General features: G+C 38.5%; 1 protein-coding gene across 2 annotated transcripts; it reads right to left on the reverse strand.

Moving 5' to 3' along the window:
• Positions 1-1,571: 1,571 nt before the first annotated feature.
• Positions 1,572-25,444, reverse strand: LOC306876210 (A-kinase anchor protein 11-like). 2 transcript variants are annotated; one of them, XM_079427215.1, is made up of 14 exons: positions 25,399-25,444; positions 21,355-21,451; positions 21,156-21,266; positions 17,717-17,770; positions 17,457-17,588; positions 16,689-16,935; positions 11,430-15,573; positions 11,134-11,289; positions 8,062-8,145; positions 7,253-7,299; positions 6,706-6,887; positions 4,920-5,077; positions 4,415-4,648; positions 1,572-2,384 (listed from the first exon to the last, which is right to left on the reverse strand). In XM_079427215.1, exons 2-13 carry the CDS (start codon positions 21,415-21,417, stop codon positions 4,549-4,551), a joined length of 5,478 nt encoding a protein of 1,825 aa, XP_079283341.1. In that variant the 5' UTR covers positions 21,418-21,451; positions 25,399-25,444; the 3' UTR covers positions 1,572-2,384; positions 4,415-4,548. The 2 variants fall into 2 exon arrangements, with proteins under 2 accessions (XP_079283341.1, XP_079283342.1); XM_079427216.1 differs by lacking the exon at positions 1,572-2,384 and adding an exon at positions 2,749-3,002 and having other exon boundaries at positions 3,071-5,077.
• Positions 25,445-25,546: the final 102 nt, after the last annotated feature.

A 25,546-nucleotide genomic window follows, 5' to 3' on the forward strand; every position in this document is an offset into this window, starting at 1 on the left:
GGACGTGAGGCCAACCTAATAAAGTCAATGGGTCTCTGTTTGTGTTGGCTGAGGGCTGCTGAGAGCCACCTTGTGTAATGGTTGGGTGTGGATGACGGCACAGAGGGCTTTCATCAGTGCGTTAATGGTCGATTCATTGAATCTACTCTATTGTAAGACTTGCTGCCATTTGGAATTCTTTCGCCAGCATGTCATTACAAAGCCTGAAATTACCGTGAACCTCATCGCCATTTAACAAACACCAAATCTGTTGTTCCAGCACTGGAGGACAGCACATTTTTCATCTTTAGTTACAGTAAGGAGTGGCTGTAAGAGGTGAAAAACAATGCTTGACAACTTTCATTTAAAGAGATATTACGATAAATTTTTTTCATTCCTCTAGAGGCCAGCTTATAATGTTAGTAAAGTGTTTTCTGAATTGTTACTGACCTTTTTCCTCCTCCTCGCTGACCCTGAAAATTAAACGGTCCATTTTTTGCTGCTACTATGCAAACACTGTTCACATGTGGACTGAAATACAATTCCACTTTACTTGCAAGCTGCGGCCTGACGGTTTGAAAAGCTGATTTACAATGAGCTGCTTAAATTGACAGATTTTTAAAAACATTTTTGCATTCCACTGCACTGCTTGTCAATGTGCTAGATGGACTTGTTTGATCTTCGCACTAACAGTACAATTCAAGAAATGTTCTGCATCCCAAGTATGACAGTTTTTATGTCTGTATGTTATTTGTGAGTGATTAAGCACTTCACGTCCACAAGGTAACATTCTGGCAAGGTTCTCTCAAAATTATGTACAAACATGAACAAAACGTTCTTCAGTTATCTTTTCTTTAATAATGTTCTCAAAACATCAACACAATTTATACATCTATTCACACATTGCTCTTGGAACGTTTTTTTCTAAACCATTGACATCCTTTTAACATATTTTTTTTAAATGTAGCAATTTTCAATGTTCTCTGAACATCCCAATAATGTTTGCAAAATGATCAAATGGAATGTTTCCTTAATAGTAATGCATAACCAAGACAAAATGTGGAACACTTTTGAATGTTCAAAGAATGAATTTTGCACATTTAGACGGTCAACTTCCGGTGCAGCGCGGTGCAAGTAAAAAAAATTAAACACAAAATTAAATCTTGAGGAAGATTACCACAAAAGGACAAAGCAATATTATGTTTACTCTTGTTAATAATAATAAAAAAATATATAAATATATACACTATATTATAATTAGTTGTGATCAACAGTTATTAGAAATGACAGGAAGACTACCACAGTGTGCTATAGGAGAGTACTATTCTGGGAGCATGTGTAGCACTGATATTTCAGCAGATATACTTAAATACATGTATACAGTACATGGATCATAAAAGAGGGTGTCTGAAATCTGAAGCTTGCAGAAATATGGGACGAGATGTATTTGCAGTTTAGTTCAAATAATTGCTCTATTTATAGAGGTGGTTACAGGTTAAAGTCAAGTTTCCATGGCACAACAGCATCTTTTATCTCAAATGTTTCAGATGAAAGATATTGGAAGGTGGAAAGTAAATAAACAGACATCACGATTCAAATGAAAAAGCTTTATTACCCACAGCTTTTTACAGTGTACAGGTGTAGTGCATTAAGTTTTAATGTGTAAACTACTCAGCAACTTCACTGGGGGGAACAAGTAGTGTTTTCACCATTGCAACTTATACTTACATAAATTATTAGATACCTTATTTGGCAATATTATACAAATGAGCAGGAAGAAAATAGAGAAGTCAGTGCCCACTACACTATGAGACAGGATGGAGGAACACTGCACAACCAAATATTCATATGTTTAGTATGGCGTGTATTCTGCATTATACATGTAGCCTTACTTTTAACACAAAACAGCAATAGATCTTTTGTGAAAGATAGGAATGTACACAAAAATAAGGGGAATAAGAACACAAGAGCAGAACATCTAAAGCATTAATGTTTACAATAACTGCAAGAGCACAGATGCATATACAATCCCACTGAAAGTTAGGCAGCGCTGATAGTCACGGCGTGCTTTTGCCAACTCCTCCTCAAATCTACTCAAGCGTCAATGTTTGTATACAGGATTTAGCTTTCTTCGCTTCTCCCACGTTATGGTTTAGGTGACAATGCGATCATATGAAAATGTCCGACACAGTGTATGGCAGATTTTAAAAGAATGTAAACAAATACTGTTTGAGTGCAGATCCAAACATATTTGGCAGCGCTGATGTTACACAACAGCATGAAAACAGAAATGTGTTTACTTTTTCATTCCATAGTAGCAGGTAGTGTGAGCATATATGGCATCGGCTGGATTTAAACCATGCACAAGATCATGAATCAGCACTGAAGAGTACATCCATGCACACCTAAAGAGAAGTACATGAAGCATGGGCTGAAAGCACGTTGTGCGTGTTACAGGAAAAAAAGCAGGAGATACAACAATCTTTACAACTATGATTGCCTCCATAACATTATCGAATCACACTGTAACAGTATCGGAGTAAGACAAATCTCAGAAGCTTCATAAATATAACACTTAAAGGAACAGATCGCCCAAACTTCTGTCATTATTTACTCACTCTCATTGCTGTTCCAAACAAATATGCAGTTTTTCTTCAGTGATTCTTCAATTTTTGAAGAATCTTAATGTTTTGCTACACCATAAAATTAGTTCATACAAAAAAAAAAAAAAAAAAAAAAAGTTACATGGTAGCCCATTTTTACCACCACTGAATAAAAAAATAAAAAAGGTAATTGCGACTTAATTTTTTTCTTACACTTGCGAGTTTATATCTCACAATTCTGACTTTAAAATCACACAACTGTGAGTTTTTAAGTCAGAATTGTGATAGAAACTAGCAATTCTGAGAATATATCAGTCTTTCCAACTCAAAATTTCAGTCAATCGCAAGTTTTGAATTGCGAATAGTCAGAATTGCAAGATATAAACTCAGAATTGCGAGTTTGTGTCTTACAATTCTGACCTAATTTCTCAGAATTACAACTTTAGCCTATATCTCGCAATTGCGAGTTTTTATCTCACAATTCTGACCTTATAACTCGCAATTGCACATTTATATCTTACAATTCTGAGAAAAAAGTCAAAATTGCGAGTTTGTATCAGAATTTTGAGATAAAAACTAAATTTTGAGAGTTTTGAAATGTGAGATAAAAACCTTGCAATCACCTTTTTTATTTTTTCTTCAGTGGTGGAAACAGGTTTCTATATATAAGATTTCTGAAGCCATATAATATATTTAGTTTATCTATATCATCCACTCAGCCAAAGCACATTTCATTCAGTCAAAAATGATGTGTGTGTGTAATAAACATTATGCACAATTTTTTAAATCTTGGATGGCTAGATTATTTAAATTTCGATACAAAAAACTACTGCAAGAAAAATTTTATATTGCGAATACTGCACATAGGTTGGACTACTTTAATTAATTTATTTTTTGTCCTTTTAGAGCTTGACAGGAGTGTTCCAAAATAAAAAGCAACATACAGATTCAAACCGTCATGAAAGCGAGCAAAAAAATGACTTTCCTTTAAGCGCAAAAATGCAGTGAGAAAATACTTTCAATACAGGACACTGGTCCCTTAGGGCTTGATAAGTTTCTATTGTTTAGGCTTAGCTATAATAAGAGTGTTTTTTGAAATCTAAACAAAGATATAGGGAATGGCCTGTCTGACCATTCCTCAGTAAAGTGCAGTATTCAGTGTAGTGCACACTAAAGGTCAGGCAGTGAGTAAGATGTTTACGTGGAAGAGACTGTAGAGACGGTGACTGCACTTCCACTGCGTCACAATTCAGATATACTCACTGCAGATGTGTCCTCATTTAGTAATGCACTACCAGTGCATCACAGTAACCTCCAATGAGTGGACAACACCAGGAGGAAATTAGAAAAAAAAAGTCCCCTGTAGGTAACGTTCAATAGCTTACTGTAGGTTTCCTCATTTGGCAAAGGGGTTTGCATGTTTAGCAGCTTTTTAAGCTAAGTTTAACAGTATGTTTGCGTTTTTCCTGTAAATTGGCAACCAAAGACCCTTCACTTTGTAGTGAACTAAAACACATTTGATTCTTTATGGGCATTGGATCATGAGGAGTCTGATTGCAGCAACTCTAGAAAAGCATATTACAGGTATACCGATCGATTTTCAACTATTATGAATAGCTAATCACACTGAAATAACTGTATGAGTAACAAGAGGGGAATGTAAAAGTTACTACTTGTTGATGTATTCTTTCAACAGTAACTATCTTTGTCTAATTACCTGTGAAATGGTATTTTAAACTGTCACGCCTGGTATCCAAGTATTGTTGCCAAATATGTGCTGAAACAGGGTTGTTTGTTATAATTACCAAGTGATTCTCTGAATCATGGAATACCTTATGTTGACCTGGAGCGCTGCTGGATGGCATGGCTGGTCCATTCGACAAGTGCAAACATCACCGCAAAGGAGAGGTATGGAGATGACATAAGCTTTCCTGCAGCCATGGGGATTCCCTAACAAGAAACCAACTCATAAAACCCATCCGTCTTTTGTGTTGTGGCAGGGTGTGAAAGCAAAACGCGGGTAGGCATCAGTGATGGCATGCCAAAAGCATGATATGCAGTCTAATCTTAAAGAAAACAAAGTGACAATAAAAAGAGAGGTGAAAGCTAGCAAAACGTACTCTTGGTCATAGCATGCAATACACACACTTGAACGAACGGCTCTTAGATTACTTCAGTTGTTTCTATGGCGCCCCCTGGGTGCACAAGCAATACACAACACAAACACATTCCACTGGCTATGCCTCTAAGTTTGGCAGAAACATTGCAGATCACTGTAAAGTGACAGGAAACTTCATCGTTTAATGGCTGACGGGTGTCAGTGTGATGGTGAATTACGCTTGCTCCAGAAGCCAGTGGAAGAGGCTCTTGTGGCCGTTCCTTGTGTCCCCGACCTCTTCCTCAGTGCGACGTTCTTCAAAGTATCTCAGAAGAGCCTGCAGGAGGTCGCCGACCCTGAACTCTCTCTCCCTCAGCCTCTGCACCACGGCTGGCAGCTGGAGCCAAAAAAAACACACACAAATTTAAGCTACAGTTTTGGATATCGAACATCCTGATAGATACTGCTAGAGTTGGGTGATAGAGCTAAAACATGATCTAAAATGTAATTAACAATGCGTTGTAAAAAGACCTAGATATTTATGCATTTACTCTGAAATGGCAGGGTATTTTAAGGTATTTTGTTATTAAAATATGATTTATTATGTATTACTAAACGTTGCAAATTTCAAGGTGAAAAAGCTGAAAAGTTCAAATACTCAAATTTTAATTTGCATCAGCACTCAAAAATGTTCACCCAAGTTCTGTTCATTGAGTGTGGCCTTTCACACACACACGTTTTTTTTCTCTCCACACACACACACACGTTTTTTTTTCTCTCCACACACACACACACACGTTCAAAAGTTAGATTTTTATTATTCAGTGTCATATGATCCTTCAGAAATCATTCTAATATGCTGATTTATTATGAGTGTTGAAACTGTTGTGCTGCTTCATATTGTTTTTTGGAACGTGATACTTTTTTAATTGATTCTTTGATGAATAATACAAAGTTAAAAAGAGCAGCATTTGTTCAAAATAGAAATATTTTAACAATATAAATCTTTACTATGACTTTTTATTCATTTAACACATCCCTCCTGAATAAAAGTATTAATTTCTTAAAACAAACAAACAAACAAAAAGTACTGACCCCAAACTTTTGAATAGCATTGTATAGAGTAACACAAAATTTATTTTCGAGCACATCTGAAAATATAGTGGAGGACACAGACTCAGCCGCTGCGGAGAAAGTGCATAATACAATTTGTTCTAAACACGTGACAAACCTTATATGAAGAGCTTTAAAAAACTCGTAAGATATAGAAGCCTATAGTTTATCATTTCAGTTTAAAGCAGCTCTGATAGAAAGGCTGTGTGTGCCGCTGACAGAGACGCGCTGTTTAATGTGTGTGAGATGTGCTGTTTTCCTAAATGCATAACTTACATTTCACAGGTATTCTCCATCTGTAAATGTTAGAAAGCCATGGAAATATTTCCATTTTGCTGTCAGAAGTGCATGAGCCTTCTACTTTGCGATTCTCCGCTAAACTTCATTTAGAACGTGCACCACCGCACGCATGCGCGCCAAACAGACAGAGCGCAATGAAATAGGAACGCAATAACTCTGACTAAAATATACATTTTCCTGAAATATTTGTAGTTAATAAACAATAAATGTGACGTATGTCGAATTTTAAACCTACAAGTGTATTTGTATGATAGCACTAACTCTAAAGTGACTGTTATGGGGTAATCAAAACAACCTTTTTACTCGATTAATCTGCTTTTTTATTATTTAAATTTTTTAGTTTAGTAAATGTAAATTCTGCTTTAAAAGCATTATTTTTGTTTTTAGATTGCAATGTTACAATGTTGAAATTATAATGTGATTTTAACCCTTTTTAACAAAATATGCCTATGGTTACATTCACTTTATTTATTTGTTTAATCCAAATACAAAAGTGTAGAATATACAGAGATATATACCGTATACCGCAAATCAGCCAAAAAATACAGAGATATGAATTTTTGCTCATATCGCCCAACCCTATGCATTTGTAGGAGTTCCAAGTTTTCTCACCTGCTGCAGCTCCTGGGCTGAGAACTGGCTCAGCTGCATTAAAGACAGATCAGCGATAGAGGCGGCAATCCACTGGAGCACAGCCATCAACTGGGGGTCCACAGCTCGACCCTGGACATCTGTACTGACCACCAGCAGAGCTCTTTCTGCCGGCCCATGTTCCCTCTCCACTCGCACCGCTCCTGCACGGACAAAACACACACGTTCAGCCCATAAATACACACAAAAACCATCACAGCAAATAGTCTACTTCAGCAAACCAGTTCCCACGCTCTCTCTGTTAACTAGGCCAGACCCAGAACTCTGCTTGAGCTCATCTGTTGACCCACATGGAGCCGGTCTGAGTTAGTTAGACGACTAGGAACGTGGATAAATAGTCTTGTGGCTTTGACAGGGGCACGCTGAAGGTGCTAAGCCAAGTAAGACCACTTTAAATGAGTGGCAGCGCAAAAATAAGGGCTGAAATTAGTTGAGGTCTAACAACAGACCACAGAATAAACACTACCGTGGAAGAAAAATACAAAGAACAGCTATAGTTTTCATTTACCGCCTGAATCCTCTTTGGCCTCAGCTTCCTTCTCTTCAGTGCCGTCACTGTAAAGTGAAAAATATTACAGGTGTAAGACAGTCTCAATGACAGATGGAAGGGAAAGACACCACAAAGCACATGCAGAAGAGAGTGACAGGAGCTCCCAGCTTCCAATTTCTAACATAAACCAGCCCCGCTACAATTCATGCCATATTTATTAATCATTAATATTTGTTGCCCAGCTTGGATTTGGATCGCCATTTACTAGCGCAGGTTTAAATGAAATTGTTTACAAGAAGATTCTATATCTGATTCTATAACTAAAAAAAGGAAACACAGCAAGTACAAAAAAAAAAAAAGGCAATAATAATCTTCAAATATTATTTTTCTGTGTCTGGATGTATGGTATTACGAAGAGATCTCTGTTGCTTTTGTATGGAGTGAGTCATGATGTACTCTAATGCACATGATTCATGTTGTGGATCTGAACTCGTATGGGATTTAGAGGCTGGGACATCCTTTTTTACTCAAACAGGAAGCATGCAATAAGGACGGATTGTTCATTCTTTAGAAAATACATCGCAACACACTTATGAAGTCAATGACCCAACCCCCCGACACTTCCGACTCCCACAACTCTACCAACACATACACAAAGATCCAATTGACTAATTCCATCCTCTGAATGGAGAAACAAAGCGAAGGTTTGTTTCTAATAGGTGATATCAGATACGTTTTCAGCACTTGCTGATAAAAAGTTGCATGACATCATGCAGTAATTAGAGCAGCCCACGCTGGCTATGCTATGCCTCTTTCCATAGACCAACCTGTCTGATGGAGAGAAGGACAAATGCTCTTCATAAACCTCGCCTTCTAAACCCAGACTGCTCCAGCTACTGCTGTTTCCATTACTGCTGGGGGAGAGAAAAAGAAGAAACACTACAAAATCATTTCAAAGTAAATCTAGATAACCTGCTCGAAGCTTTTTTTTTTTTACACAATATTTGATCTTGATGTTAATACATTTGTTTTGAAAATGTTACAAAAAAGATAGATTTTTTTTTTTAATTTAGAAGAATCGTATTTTCAACCAAACACCAGTTGTAGCCATTATAGTTTTAAAATATTTCATGTAAGATGTAAAAGCAAAGTGAAAATGTAGTTAAATATAAGCAAGGCATGTTTTCTACAGTGTTTTTGACTAAAATAACTTGTTTTTTACAAAAACATTTTAATACTTGAGAGCTTATGCAATCAAATAGCTTGATCAGAGTCAATTGACTGAAATTGATTCGCAGTTGTCAACTCTATAAATCATGATTGCAATGAAAACATCTGTATTAACACTCTCATACTCATTAATAGTCATGATGAGACAAGGATAGAAATAACGGCCTAATCACACAGATTTCTACAACCCGAATTCTGGAAATGTTGGAACGTTTTTTAAATTTGAATAAAATGAAAACTAAAAGACTTTCAAAATCACATGAGCCAATATTTTCTTCACAATAGAACATAGATAACATAACAAATTTTAAACTGAGAAATTGTACAATTTTATGCACAAAATGAGCTCATTTCAAATTTGATACCTGCTACAGGTCTCAAAATAGTTGGGACGGGGGCATGTTTACCATGGTGTAGCATCTCCTCTTCTTTTCAAAACAGTTTGAAGATGTCTGGGCATCAAGTTTATAAGTTTGGGAGTTTGGGTGGTGGAATTTGGTCCCATTCTTGCCTGATATAGGTTTTTCATCTTTGACGTATTTTTCATTTAATGATGTGCCAAATGTTCTCTATAGGTGAAAGATCTGGACTGCAGGCAGGCAAATTCAGCACCTGGGCTATTCTACTACGAAGCCATGCTGTTGAAATAGCTGCAGTATGTGGTTTTGCATTGTCCTGCTGAAATACATGTTGCCAGGAGGGGAGCATATGCAGCTCTAAATCCCTTATATACCTTTCAGCATTCATAGTGCCTTCCAAAACATGCAAGCTGCCCATACCATATGCACTTATGCACCCCCATACCATCGGAGATGCTGGCTCTTGAACTGAACGCTGATGACAGACTGGAAGGTCTCCCTCCTCTTTAGCCCGGAGGACACGGCGCCCATGATTTCCAACAAGAATGTCAAATTTGGACTTGTCTGACCATAGAACACTTTTCCACTTTGAAACAGGCCATTTTAAATGAGCCTTGGCCCACGGGACACGATGGCGCTTCTGGACCATGTTCACATATGGCTTCCTTTTTGCATGATGTAGCTTTAGTTGGCATCTGCAGATGGCACGGCGGATTGTGTTTGCTGACAGTGGTTTCTGGAAGTATTCCTGGGCCCATTTATTAATGTCAATGACAGAATCATGCCAATGAGTGATGCAGTGTTGTCTGAGAGCCCGAAGACCATGGGCATCCAACAAAGGTCTTTGGCCTTGTCCCTTATGCACAGAGATTTCTCCAGTTTCTCTGAAACTTTTGATGATGTTATGCACTGTAGATGATTAGATTTGCAAAGCCTTTGCAATTTGACGTTGAGGAATGTTCTTTTTAAAGTATTCCACAATCTTTTTACGCACTCTTTCACAGATTGGAGAGCCTCTGCCCATCTTTACTTCTGAGAGACTCTGCCTCTCTAAGACATCCCTTTTATGTTACATACCTGATGTCAATTAACTTAATTAGCTGCTAGATGTTCTCCCAGCTGAATCTTTTAAAATGTCTTGCTTTTTCAGCCCTTTGTTGCCCCCGTGCAAACCTTTTTGAGACCTGTAGCAGGCATCAAATTTGAAATGAACTCATTTAGTGGCTAAAAGTGTATAATTTCTCAATTTAAACATTTGTTATGTTATCCATGTTCTATTGTGAATAAAATATTGGGTCATGTGATTTTGAAAGTCTTTTAATTTTATTCAGATTTTAAAAAGTCCCACCATTTCCGGAGTTCGGGTTGTAACACTAATTAATGTTAACTGATCAATAAAGCAGTTGAGGACATGAAAATAAACTGTCAACTATCATATTTGGATACACTGATGATTTATGGAGTACAGAGTGATACATTAATGACTGGTTATTCAGAAACACTGCCTCAAGCTGACATCCACACCTTTTATAAATATTTTGATAGATATTCATGGTATCATGGGTTGTTCAAAACAAAAATTGCTCATACATTCTAACTTTTAGCGTCTTGGGAGATATTAAATTGTTGATAGAAAATGCTTCCATTGAGACACTGCAGCCAAAAACACTACAAAACAATGCCTGCCTTTGAAAGACAAGACTGTGTGACTCAGCCGTCATGTTTTGAAGCCAAAGACAGTTACATTTTTCTGAGAATGAAAACAATATCCCTAAATGCTCATCTAGACAAGGCCCAAGGTGTTTTGAAAATGGTGAGAAAATCAGCATCTTTGGCTTCAAAGAACGTTTAAAATGGTTTGTATATAAAAGAAAGAAAAAGAACAATAAACTTTCTTCAGCTATAATGAGTCATACAGTATGCTCCTACTCCAAAACCTAAACTGATAAAACTCAGACTAAACATGTGAAAACAGTCAAAAAACCTCTGCTGAAAACCAAAATCACCTACAAATGGTATGAAAAATGCACTAAAGGGCTACTATACAACTTACAATAATATACTTCACAAATTCAACCTGAGCTCTTCTATAGCACAAAACTGTCTACTCCGTATTGCACTGGTAAGGTCATTGTAAATCCATTCATTCCTCTGTTAATTCACCAAATTGTACTTTTCAGCCACATGCTTGTGAAAAGTGCACAAGAAAAGAAAGCAGAGTGAACTTGAGTGTGGTAGCCGACCAGCAATGCTTCATTTCAAGTTTAAATGAGCTGTGTATTGCTTGTAAGTGTGGTGGGACTTGCTCACCTGTCACTAAGATGGTGAAAGCTGCTGCTCTCATCTGGGTGGTCTTCTTCAAAACTCAGATTGGACCAACTACCGAGACTGTCATCACCAACGCTCAAACTGAGCTGCTGACTCACCGTTGACTCCGTCACATTGATGCCTTCTCTTCTGGAGGTACTGAAACGGACAAAGTCATCAATCATGATAAGCCAATATATAAAAAAAAAGTTTCAAAATCTAGGAAATCCACTTATCGTGAGTAACTGATGAGCAATTTTAAGTGATAGTATGATTCAGTGAAAGCTGTGTCACTGTACCCAAGATTGACGGTTTGGCAGACGTTGGACAATGCGGATGTCATAATCTCTGTGGTGAGACTTTCTGCAAAGCTTGCGCCATCATGGCCAATCCCACTGTCTGCATTCAGACTGGTGCAGCTCAGTTCCTTTTTGGCTTTCTCAATAGCACTGGACACCATTTCTTCAGCAAAAGCAGCTCTCTTTTCCAAATCAATATGTATTCTAGGAATTTCCAGTCCAGTCACTGCATCTGATTCTTGTTGCCTTCTTATTTTCACTCCCTGGAAACCACGACGGCCGTCTCTACTGCAAAACAGGCACTCTCGACCTTGGCAGTATCGACAAGCTTCATATGCCTCAGCCAGCTTTTCTGTGAAGGAATTGCGTTCAAGTGCCCTCCTGTCCCCCGCTGCCTGAACACATGCCGGCCCCAGCGTCATTTCCAAAGTGTCATCGACAATTTTCCTGGCATAATGTTCAATGACTTGTATTACACCATTGTTGCTTTTGCCGTCATTCAAGCTGCTGGTACTATGGTAGAGCCTGTTAGTTTCTGTATAAGGTAGAAGAGAGCATGAAAACTTATTTTTGATGAGATTTTCTGGCATGTCCTTGACAGTGGATTTCCTGTAGAGGCAAGAATCGGTGAGCGATTTTGGCAGTCTAACAGAGCTCATTTTCAGCTTTCTCGTAACATCACATGTGATGTTGTAGGCCAGTGACTCGGCAAAGTTCACAAGTTCTACATATTCATTACTGCTCATGTCTTGACAAGCACATGGCAGGGATTCACAAGATGATCCATCTTTTCCATCAATAAGTGCAGCGTGGGATGACTTGGATGTGGGAAACTGGGAAACATCAGGACTATGATCATTGTGCAAACGCCTAGAAGTGTGACGCCTCAAAGGAGATCTGTGCTTTATTTTTTGTGCCGCATGAGCCAGGCCAGATTTAATAGATCGATACGCCAAGCGTGTGGCGTACTGATCTAATATAAGCTCTCGGTTGCCTCCCTCTTTCTTGAGCACCTTAATGAGGTATCCCGCATACTCGTCAGTGACACTCTCGCAACTTGGATACTCTGACGACAACCCACTTGAACTGCCACTCACTTGGACATCACCAGGCCACTGACAAGTCAAACTTCCCAAAAGGGCGTCTCCGCTCTGACGTTTGTCTGCAGAGTTTACAGATCCTCTTTTTAGCGTTTTGTGACGACAGTGGCTAGAACTCATCATCTTCTTGACATCATTGATGACTTCTCCAGCCACTTCTCCAGCATACGTCCACAAAGAATTTAAAGTCTGCTCTGAGAACTGTGCACTATGCAAGGTGACACTGCCTTTGCCTTCGTCACCCACCAGCTTCTTCACATCTCCGAGGCTTAGCGTGTCCATCTCAGTGGCCATTGAAACAATGTGGCACGCTAAACGTTCTGCATAATGGAGCGCACTCCTCTCTATCATTTTGCTCCTGACGTTGGGACTCAGCTCTGCCTGGCAGTTTCTAGAGTGAGGACCCTCTTCCTGGTCTTCCTCCTCATCTTCATTGCTGCCAGCTTCTTCAGAGAGAGACCTAATGAGTTTCAGCATGAAATCGGCCTTGTCTGAAACCGAACCTTCTTCTTTGGTGTTGGCGGCAGGCGGGTAATAAGGGGTGGGTGGAGGAGTTGCAGGAGAAAATTCTTTTGCAAGTGTACCTTTGAGCTTCTTCGAGAACTGTCTGATCTGTTTCTCGCTGTACTCATCCGAAATCTGCTGAGGACTTGAGGGTGGAGTGCTAGGGATTTCAGTCGATTTTGTTCCAGAGTTGCTGCTTGAAAAATTATCTGCACCGACTTTTCTACCTCCACATGAGCCAACTTCAAAAGTGGGCACTTCCAATGTGTCCATTCTCACAACAGAACGGACCTCTGGTGTGAGCTTGGAGACAGGACGTACACTCCTTGAGGATGGGTCACAAGAGCCCTTTGACACCAACTGAAAGGGAATCTGAGAGGGAGTCGATGCATCGTGTGATTTAACAATTCCATGGCTTGGAGTGGATATGTGAGCTGCTATTGTTTTGCTCAAAAAGTCTGCACAATCCTCCACTTTCTTCTTCACTTTTGTCGAAGAATGCATCAGATCGAATGCCTCCCCTACTATAGTGTCCACCATATTCCCGGAGAAGTTTTGAAATGTCTTTCCAATGGAGGGTTTGTTGGAATAATTTTCAACGGATGGATTGCCAACAATTTCCTCACCACTGGCATCCTGGATTCTTGCACGACCTGGTGATGATTCAGTCTGAGTTGCTTCAGAGGTATCTAGGGTTGAGGATGCCACTTCCACTTGGCAACAAATGGTTCTTTTAGGACTGGTCTGACATACGGGACCAATACTGGATTTATACTGAGAAGGTTCATCTGAGTTGTGCACATGGGCTATGACCTTGCCAGCCACTGGAACTGGAATGCAACTGGCCATACCGGATACACAATACAAGGCTTTCTTCACTGTGCAACCATCCTGCTCTTGATTTGCAGCCTCTGTGACGACCTGAGGTCCAAGATAGCTTGTTTGGGCACTGCAAGTTTTTGTGATGAGAGAACTATCTTCAGAACTCACGTAGCAAATGTTGTCTACTGACACACTAATAGCTGCCTGTGTAGTGAAAGTCACATCAGCTTGTGAGAGCTCTATAAAAGCCTCTTGGAGAACAGACTCCGACAGGTCAGAAGCATAGGACGAAACCACTTCCTCCTCTTGCTCAAACGACCAGTCACTTGGTGTGAGTGGAGTTGAGGGATGTGAAAACTGGCAAACCTCCATAATACCTTCAAACACTAACTCCTCAGCCAGATCTGCAGCAAATCGTGTGACGGTGTTGTTGAAAATCTGCTTTTTCACAAAGAGGAACTCTTTGAGGGCTCCAGAAATGGCTTCCCCTACTAGGAAACTGGCTAGACCGTTTATGGCATGCTCTTTTAACACATATGCATGGCGCATACCTATCTCATGAAAGGCCATTTGAAATACTGATGAAGTCAGTCTTGCAGCCAAATGGCAAAGTGTAGTGGTACAGGAGGACACACCTTTCTGCAAGTCCCTTAAGGCACTTCCAAGGCTCATTTCAACCAAGTCTGTAGCAAACTTCTGAATCCCATCCTTAAGAGACTGTGATTGGGATTTGGTGATGGTGATTGTCTCCTGGATGTCTGAAAGCTTCATTAGATGCCCATTAGTGTTTTTGAACTCCTTATGACACACACAGCTCAAGTTCTTATTAATGTTAAAATCAACAGGGGAGGAGTATCCACAGACCGATCCAAGGATTTCTTTTGACAGGTTGTTGGCAAAATCTGAGTATGTTTTGTACAGCGAGCAAAGGTCCTGTGGTTTACGCAATTCTGAGCCATCTCCATCTGCCTTCCAAAAATACTCTAAAGATCCTCCTTCTCCCAGTGGGCTAAATGCAGATGAACTAACTGGACTGAAGAGTGGCCCACTTTCCTCGCAGGGAGTCCTCGCAGGCCGTGGGGAATCTGGTGAATCAGAGTAAATACTGTACGGTGATCCTGGTTTAAGTGGAGTTGGTTTCTTGACATTGGCTGGAAGAGTCCTATGATCAAACTTATGAGGGTTCATTGCTGTGGTCGAGCACCCCCTTGATACAAATTTACAACCAGAGCTGTCAACAAGCTTCTCTGTTTGACCAGGGAGGGGCTGTTCTTTAAGGACCTTGATGTTGGAATCAAAAGACTGGTCTAGTTCATCAAACTGATCAAAGCTGTCGAAAAATTCACTGACTTCTGAGTCAGAATCTTCTACTCCGTCCTTTAAAACAGGGATCTTGGGAATGTCAAGTTTTGCTTTAAGACTCTTTTGATATCCAACTTCATCCAGGAATATAATAGGGCTGGGACTTGAGCAGTCTGACTCATCTGACTCTGTGAGGGATGTGGAAGTTGCGCATCCCTTTGGAAGACTGCTAAGTGCATATGAGCTCTCTGAACTTGACTTCAGGACAGTTTCTGACACTTTTGCAGCAGCCTTTTCCTTGCGCACTGACTTCCTCGGTATTGAACTTATAATAATGCGACATCCAGATAAGTCTCTTAAATGAGAGGGGACAGTCTGGGACGCCACATCCCTTTGGTTCCTCTGACTATGGCCACCTGCAAAATCAGAGAACAGTTCATAATAACAGAATTCGTATTAACAGTTAATTAAATCCAGAACTAGCAGCTGTTCATAAGCATTTTCTTTATAGCTATTGATGCTTCTCATTCAAGAAAGCTAAAATTAATTTTAAACAGTTTTTTTAAAAACTGTTCAGAAGTTTAGGGTCAGTAAGATTTTTTTTATATAGAAATTAATACTTTCAATCAGCAAGGTGGGATTAAATTGATCAAAACAGTGAAAACATTTGTAATGTTGCAGAAGATTCTAGGTAAAACTTTACAATAAGGTTCATTAGTTAACATTAGTTAACAACATTAGTAAACATGAACTAAGAATGAACAATACTTCTACAGCATTTATTAATCTTAGTTAATGTTAATTTCAGCATTTACTAATGCATTATTAAAATCACAAGTTGTGTTTGTTAACATTAGTTAATGCACTGTGAACTAACATGAATAAACAATGAACAACTGTATTTTCATTTACTAACATTAAAAAGACTAATAAATAATGTAATAAATGCATTATTCATTGTTTGTTCATGTTAGTTAATACATAAACTAATGTTAACAAATGACACCTTATTGTAAAGCGTTACAGATTTCTATTTCAAATAAATGCCGTTCCTTTGAACTTTCTATTCGCCAAAGAAACAATAAAAAGAAATGCATCATTGTTTCCACAAAAAATATTTAGCAACACAAGTGTTTTCAACATTGATAACAAAAATAAGATGTTTCTTGAGCAGTAAATCAACATATTAGAATGGTTTCTGAAGGATCATGTGAAACTGTAGACTGGAGTAATGAAGCTGAAAATTCAGCTTTGCATCACAGAAATAAATTACATTATAACAACATTAAAATAGAAAGCATTTATTTTAAATTTGTAATAATACTTCACAATATTACAGTTTTTACTCTATTTCTGATTAAATACATGCAGTCTTTGTGGCTATTTGCAAGACTTCTTTCAAAAACATCTTACTGACCCCAACATTTATTTACAATGGTAGTGTAAAAAAAAAAAAAAAAAAGGTTTATTCAAACCCATATTTAAACAGGAAGTTATCCTAGACTGTCAAGTAAGACTCATGAGTAATCACCCGTATCGTCCTCTTCAAGATGCTCAAAAGCAGTGACAAAGTCCTCTTCGATAGAAGAGACAGATTGGTTGGTGTCATCATCCTCAGCTTGGCATGCCTCTGAAGCGCCCCTCTGCAGAACTTGTAACTCCAGTGCATACCTTATACCAGCAGCGTATCGAGTCAACAACCCCAGCATGCTGCAAACACTAATCTGAGGAGTGGGGCTATGTCTCAATATGCACAAAGCTCTTGAACAGGCCTGAGACTGCATAAAAAAAAAAAAAAAAAAAAAAGAATCAATCAGATGCTAGGATGACACGATAAAAGCCTTTACGTCATGATACTTTCTCGATATATATTGTTATGACAAACTTAATGTTAGTCTGGAAGATAAACACAATTCTGCATAATTATAAACAAAGCCTGCAAACTGTCCAACCCTGAACTGACATAATTTCTTGAGAAGTTTTGATTTTTAGACTTCTCACGGCACTCTTATTTTTCCTGACATGCATAAAAGAAAGCATGCAATCTCTTGTTATGTCTGAAAAACACTTGTGGTTTTATGTCATTTTCAAAGTAAGTTTCAAAACTTAATACCATGGCTGTCTATCACAAGGTTAGTTCTGTTTAGACCCAATTTCACACAAAACGATACCACAAATTTAGAAACCCAGACGAAACAATGAAGGACACCTGATATCAAAATAATGACAACAGCAAACACGTCTCACACAAAACATAAACATTATCTAAATATTCAAGCATAATATAAGCAAATCATACCTGAGAAACACTGTCTTTTCTCTCAAAGGGCCTTTTGGGGTCTTTCAGGAGCAGAATCTCTTCATCTTTAAGGGTGTGTACATGTAGTGATCTAAGACACTCCATCATCTCAGTGGAGAGGGACGTCAGAGCCTGTGGGCATCAAAGAATACATAACTGTAGGATCCAACAAATCTCTCTCTCTCTTTGTAGTTTATAGAATAAAACAAAAATGTTCATTTTTACATTGTTTCAAGAAAAGTGGCGAAACTATCATGTACCTGTAGAGTAAAATCTTCCCCCTCAGCATGGCTAGGTAAGCATATATAATGTACCTATAAAAGAGAACAATTGTGTCATTTATATTGTCTTTATATTGTGATGCCATAGTTAAATGAAACGTCTTTGTGGGCGAATGCACTAAACAGGGGTGTCACTTCAGCACACAGCAGATCTGCATGGCAAACCTGCTTCTTATGAAAATATCAGCACCCTTGGTAAATATGATCAAAGAAGGCTGTGAAAATGAATCTGCATTGTTAATCCTTTTGATCTTTTATTTAAAAAAGTCACAAAAATCTAACCTTTCATTGGATAATAAGAATTTAAAATGGGGGGGGGGGGGGGGTGTCATTATGAAATAAATGTTTTTCTCAAATACACATTGGCCACAATTAACGGCACCCTTTTATTCAATACTTTTTGAAACCTCCATTTGCCAGTTTAACAGCTCTAAATGTTCTCTTATAATGCCTGATGAGGTTAGAGAACACCTGACAAGAGATCAGAGACCATTCCTTCATCCAGAATCACTCCAGACCCTTTAGATTCCCAGCTCCATGTTGGTGCTTCTTCTCTTCAGTTCACCTCACTCATTTTCTACAGGGTTCAGGTCAGAGGACTGGAATGGCCATAGCAGAAGCTTGGTTTTGTGCTCAGTGACCCATTTTTGTGTTTGGATTATTGCACAGTTGGAAGATCCAAACATGGCCCATTATAAGATTTCTAACAGAGTCAGTCACTTATTGATTTTTTTATCTGTTGGTATTTGATAGAATCCATGATGCCATGTGTCTAAACAAGATGTCCAGGACCTCCAGCAGAAATATAGGCCCACAACATCAAAAATACAGCAGTATATTTCATTGGACACATGGGCTACTTTTTATCCCTGTGTTCACCAAACCCATCTTGAATGTTTACTGCTAAAAGCTCTTTTTTTTTTGTTTCATCTGACCATAGAAGCCAGTCCCATTTGAAATTCCAGTCGTGTCTGATAACTGAATTTGCTGGAGTTTGTTTTTGGATGAGTGAGGAGAATTTTTCTTGAAACCCTCCCAAACAACATGTGGTGATGTAGGGGCTGTTTGACCATTTTTTAAAGGTTTTCTGACCCCGAGACTCAACTATTTTCTGCAATTCTCCAGCTGTGGTCCTCGGAGAGTCTTTAGCCACTCAAACTCTCCTTCTCACCATGCATTAGGACAATAAAGACACACGTCCACACGTTTCGTAACATTTTCTGTTGGTTGGAAATTCTTAATTATTGCCCTGATGGTGGAAATGGGAATTTTCACTGCTCTAGCCCTTTTCTTAAAGCCACTTCACTAATTTGTGAAGCTCAATTATCTTTTGCTGCACATCAGAAATATATTCTTTGGTTTTTCTCATTGTGATGGACGATTAAGGGAATTTGGGCTTTGTTTTCCTTTCTACTTATATTTCTGTGAAACAGGAAGCCATGGCTGGATAATTTCATGTTCACAATCACCCTGGAGCACTCAAAACTGTGAATATGAATGGGAGTATACTTCAGAGGTATTTTACTCATAAGAATTTCTAGGGGTGCAAATAATTGTGTCCAACGTGTGTTTGAGAAAAACATTTATTTCATAATGATATTTCCCCCCATTTTAAATTCTTATTATCCAATGAAAGGTTAGATTTTTGTGAATTTTTTAAATAAAAGATCAAAAGGATTAACAATGCAGATTAATTTTCACAGCCTTCTTTGATCATATTTACCAAGATTGATATTTTTGGCCATGACTGTATATCTATGCATGCCTAGCAGTCGATTGCTCTTTCACTGCTCAGGTGTTTAGATTGCAGTGATGGAGACAAGTTGCGCAATCCCAGGAAATACAGCACAGTAACTAAGTCGGGTTTGCAATATAATATTTACTTGAGTTAACAATGCAAACAGTGTGTGCAAATAAATAGCAATATCCGCAGGCACAATTCACCCTCCCTTCACAAAGCCACACGGAAAAATGCCACCCTAACAAAAATGAAAACAAGCCACGCTGCAACTGCAATTTCTTTTTTTGATTTTAACAATTCACCCAAGCCTCATGAGATGCGGCCAAGTATATAATGAGGTGAGATGCAACAGTCACACTGCTGAACTGTCCCCATTTGACTCTAACCGCTCTCTTATCACCAATATCTGTTGTCATAGAGGCTTTCAAAATTACTCCACTCAAAAAGAGGTCACGAAACATTTAACCTGAAACATCTGTGTATGTATTATTCCAGCTCAGCCCAATCATCAGCATTTGTTGCATATTCATGTTGAGTAGCACATTAAAAATTACACTAGTCTCTAGTTTATACAAAAACATAAATAAAGAAAAAAAAAAAGAAAGCAAAAATCGATGTTACAATAATGGAAATAATTGTAAAACAAAAAAAGTGCAGTGCAAAAGAAAACTATGGAAGCACGTTTCCGCCACTGAATATTTTTTTTTAAAAAAGGTTATTGCGACTTTTTATATCACAATTTTTTTCTCAGAATTGCGTGATATAAACTCAAAATCGCAAGTCATAAAGTCAGAATTCCGATTTATAAAGTCAATCGCGAGATAAAAACTCTCAATTCTGACTTTTTTCCTCAGAATTGAGAGATATAAACTTGCAATTGCGAGTTAAAGTCCAATTTTGAGGTGGGGGGGGGGGGGGGGGGGGGCTGATATGTTCTCAGAATTGCGAGTTTATATATCTCACAATTATGACTTTTTAACTTGCAATTCTGAGTTGCAAGTTTTTCTGACAAAAGTCAGAATTGCGAGTATCACGCAAATATGAGAAAAAAAAAAGTCAGAATTGTGAGATAAAAAGTCACAATTACCTTTTTTTATTTTTTAGTCAGTGGCGGAACCGGACGTCCATACGAAACTGACAACAAGCCGACAGACAAGACAGAGCAGGTTACTTCTGGTATGAAACAAGGTTTCAGCTTTCAGATTGTCTTTTTTTTTTTTTATAAATTCAAACAATAAATACCATTTTGTGCCAGATCACTGTAGCGCCTCATTTCAAACACATGAACCGATCGTCTTTTCATATTTACTTAAAGCTTGAGATAAACATGAATGAACTAATGTAAACATAATGTATTTTATTGTAACTGCGGAAAGATGTCAAAGTTCACCGAACTTCCTGTCTGATTTGTCAATCGAGGTCTTTGCGGACAGTCAATTGTCTCGTCTTTGACCCTAACACACATATTACTTGTCTTGTGGCTACACCATTGAAATGTCCATGGATGAGCTCCATTCACTTCCATTGTGTCTCACTGTTGCCAAACCTTTTGATTTTTTAAAGAAACTGAGGAACAAGACTGAGCTTAACTATTATTGAACCCATATTACTTTAACCACTGCAAAAATTATTCCTTTGCAGTTGCAATCATGCTTATACATAATATTCAATCCTTACTTCTGATAGAGAGTGTGGTTCTTTATTATGCAGCTCCACGGCCACATTGCAGAGTTCCTTCTTGTGTTTCAACAGACTCTTCAGGCCTGGGTTTGAGCCCTCACGGATGGTCTGCTCAAACAAACATAAAACTTATTGGAAATTGAATGAGCTTAGAAATGAACGCAACAGAACTGAATCATGGTAGTCAGCACTGTACCTCTTTCTTCATGGTGGCACGGCTCTTTAACGGGACCCCTCTGATCCGTGCACAGGCATCCATGATGTTGCGGTGCTGGACAGGAGGTTCTCCTCTCCTTGAAGTGAAACAGTTTGGTTGAAATAAACACACTGTAAACATTTTCATTCTGGCTACCAAAAATGAAATCCAGCCTGCAGCAGCCATGCACAGACAATTTTCTGGTTATACCAGATTCATTGGCTCAGTCAGACTGAAAAGCCTATTAACACCTCTATTCTGTTAAGCTTGAGCAGAATGACATTTTTGTTGGATCGGAAAGGGTGGTGTAACCTGAAATAATCCAATCAATGGGAAAAAAATTAAGCATGTAAACATTAGAATCCGACTGTTTTCTCAATCGGTCTTAAAACACAGCTTTCGCACATGCACGGTGCCTGGATACATTAACATACATTTTCATGCGTGTTTATTTACGTCTAAATCTTATGTAAGTTAATGCAACGGAATATATATTTACTAAAAAAAAAGCTCTTCTAGCATTTATGTCTGTATATTTATCACGTTGGCTTTTGCCGGTTCTGAACGAACCGACAAATGTTTTATTTGTAACACATACAATGCATGTGTAAATGTGAAAACCGAAACAGAACTTTCATAATTTGAAATTTTTTGGATTGATGAAAATTAGTGCATGTAAACAAAGTATAATACCCCCCCAAAAATTCAAGACTTTAAGGTAATACTGGTTTTGGAACCGACTGACTTTCATTATATAGACAAATGTAACACAATGTCTTTTGTTGTGCTCTGCAGAAGAACAAATGTTGGGAACCACATTAAGGTGAATAAACCTTAAACATTTTTGGGTGAACTATGCCTTTAAGTTGGATTATGGTTATCACATGATTCATGGGTAATATATGGGAGTTCCAGCTGCTCCAGTAAGATAGAAACACAGGGGTGAATATGAGAAGACTGAAAATTACCTACACAGTGAAAGTTGAGCAATCCACACCTTTAGCGTTACACAGCTTACAGCAGGCCAGTTATCTTGGGCCATCTGTGTGTGTGCGGTAGACCAAAATGATTGAAAATATAGGTCTGGGCTATGTGACAGCCCAATGTCAGGCTGTTATCACTTTCTCACATAGCCTGAATCGAAACAGTGTGCAGGAGCAGTGAGATCTTATCTGTGCACTGCAGAAGCTTGCGTGAAAGAAGCAAAGATGGATTCGAAGCAGAATCTGATAAAGTAGAGAAAAAAAATAAATAAGAATCAAGTGTCACATGCAGATAGCTAGCTCTTGAGCAGCAGTTTAGTTGAGTGCATCCATCTGTTGTTGTGGGATAGTAAGGCCTCAGAACTAAATCTCTCCCTGAATGCTTGCTCAGTTTAATTATAATACACCATTTGTTTACAGCCTGACAAATACATTTGTTCAAGGACTACGAAGTTTGTTTTTACTAGAGTGCTACAGTGCATGCCTACTTTTTCAGCGGCCTTGGTTTCGGAAGTATTTTTCCCACTCATTTTTCCCATAGGGATTTTAAAAGGTCTTTATTAAAGATTTCTAAGTCATGAACCAAAGCAGCCACAAGGAAAATCACAACACTACACTACAGACTGTGTTCTTAAAGGGATAGTTCACCCAAAAATGAAAATTATGTTATTAATTACTCACCCTCATGCTGTTCCAAACCCGTAAGACCTTCGTTCATCTTCAGAACACAAATTAAGATATTTGGATGAAATCCGAGAGCTTTCTGACCCTGCATATAAACAGCAACTCAACTACCACGTTCAAGGCCCAGTAAGGTAGTAAGAACATTGTTAAAATAGTCCATGTGAGATCAGTGGTTCAACTGTAATCTTAAGAAGCTACGAGAATGCTTTTTGTGTGCAAAAAAACAAAAACAAAAATGTATTCTCTTCTGTGTCAGACATCGGCGTGCATACCACAGTGCATGAATTTTCATTTTTGGGTGAACTATCCCTTTAACAGCATTAATAAGGAAGCATTGTGAACGACAATCGAATGAAAATCAATAAAGAAATATCAAACTAAAATATAAAACTAAACTTGACTTAAAGATTTTCATTATTACTATAGAAACAAAAGAGTCGAAATAATGCAGAGTGATGGTTTCAACAACAGCTAAAAAAATATCAAGTCCCTTATGGAGAAAATTAATATGATTTTTAACTGATGTCTGCTGATATTTACATGAAATATGATGAAATCTAGGTCAAAATATAAAAACAACAACAACAAGATATTACACAAAAAATACAATGTTTGTGTTCTATTTTAATACAACTGAACACATTATTTGCATTCTTTAACAGTCTTTAAAGTACGATGGCCGAGAGAGCTCAACACGCTGCAAATAGATAAAACACCTGCAAATAAAGAAAACAACTTCCTCAATTTTACAACGCACAAGCTGCAAATGCTCACAACACAACCAAAGAACCGCACTGCAATTAAAATGTATTTGTTTGTGTTGTGAGCATTTGCACCACCTGCTGTCAAACTGATGATGTTTTCTTGATTTGCTGGTGCTTTTTCCATTTGTGCATGCGTTTTCTGAATTTGCAGCGCGTCGAGCTCTCTCGGCCACCGCATTAAAGGGATAGTTAGTTCACCCCAGAATGAAAACTGTCATCATTTATTCATCCTCATATTGTTCCAAACCTCTTTCTTCTGTTAAACACATAGGAAGATATTTTGAAGAATGTTGATAACCAAACAGTTCCTTGTAGCCATTGACTTAAAAACAAAAAAAATACTATGGAAGTCAATGGCTACCAGGAACTCTTTGGTTACCAACCATGTAGAAGAAAGAAAGAATCTTAAGCAGGTTTGGAACAACACGAGGGAGAGTAAACGATGGCAGAAGTTTCATTTTGGGGTGAACCGTCCCTTTAAACAGGTTTTTCAAACACAAAAGAAGATATTTTGGGAATATATGGGGGGTAAACAATGGCTAAATGATTTGATTACCAACATTCTTCAGCAGAAGAAAGTAAGTCTTACACGTTTGAAACATGACTCAATTATGGAGAAGAAGAAAAAACATTTTTGGGGGGGCGGCTATCCATTTATCTTAGATGTGTGTTGCAACTGGTTGCAGGCCTTTGATGGAGCAGAAGAGCTTGATTTCTGCAGGACCAGAGCATTTCCACAGCACTGTGCAGCTAGTCTTTCTGTTTAAACAAGCGTTCACACCTGAATGCTGAAATAGGTCAGACTTTGATGCAGTTCAGCATGATTGTGTGTGTGTGTGGGGTGTGGGTGCAAAGGTAAACATTTTTTCTAAGAACAAAAAGAGCACATTTACATCAAGCCTGAACCCCTGCGGTGTCTTCATGAGAAAGAGGAGGACATTAATATGAGCAAGTGATGGCGCTGGCTGCTGCATGTGATCTGTGCGGGGAGCATCAGCAGGGTCAAATGATTTCCTGAAATCAACAGATGTTTATGAAATCACTGGCTGTTCCCATCTTATAAAGAGGAGTAGCTGTGTGCAAAACTTACTGCACATGATGTGATCCCTTGCCACAACACCCTGATTTTAATACCCAGTATTTGCAATACTGTCAATAATGCTTCAAATATGATCCATCCCAATTCTCCAGCTCTGACAGCACGACGACAATCCGCCATTTGACTCTTATAACACACGTTTTAAAGCTCTTCACGACGTCAGTTAATCTGTAATCATGTTTATGTCATATCTGATGCTTATCTGTCATTTTTGGTTGAATGATTTATTTGTTTTCATTTTCAGGCATCGCCAAGGGATGGGCATTATGACTGAACTGACGCAGATTTTATTTACGAACAATGCATGTAAAAGCATGATCAGAAATATGTTTTTGTGTGGTCAACGCCTGATGCTGTCATTACAGACGCAGCTGGCTCGCGCATTAGCATCAGGCCTGTGATAACATCAGCCGTGATCCGCATCTCGGACACCCTTCCATGGGTTTGTAACTACCCTGCGATATGGGATGAATGCTGGAGAATGACATACAAATGAAAATGAAACGCGTCTCACCTTATAGTGACAGAGCCGTGCGGTGGGCAACTAGCCGCTCTTTCGTCCGTTCATTTCATGAAAACAAGACGAGCAGGCGAAAGTAATCAAACCCAGAGCGGCGGCTGGGAGAGGGTTGAGCGCAGAAACAATGATGGGAGGAGTATGA

Source organism: Barbus barbus, assembly GCF_936440315.1.
Source record: "Barbus barbus genome assembly, chromosome: 10".
Classification (NCBI taxonomy): domain Eukaryota; kingdom Metazoa; phylum Chordata; class Actinopteri; order Cypriniformes; family Cyprinidae; genus Barbus; species Barbus barbus.

Excerpts from the sequence above, each read along its gene's own strand:
- LOC306876210 (XM_079427215.1), bottom strand. The coding sequence starts at position 21,417 with ATGGATGCCTGTGCACGGATCAGAGGGGTCCCGTTAAAGAGCCGTGCC. Across the intron at positions 15,574-16,688 it reads TCTTGAAGAGGACGATACGG|GTGGCCATAGTCAGAGGAAC; the intron begins GTGATTACTCAT and ends CTGATTTTGCAG. Across the intron at positions 6,888-7,252 it reads GGCCAAAGAGGATTCAGGCG|GAGCGGTGCGAGTGGAGAGG; the intron begins GTAAATGAAAAC and ends TTGTCCGTGCAG.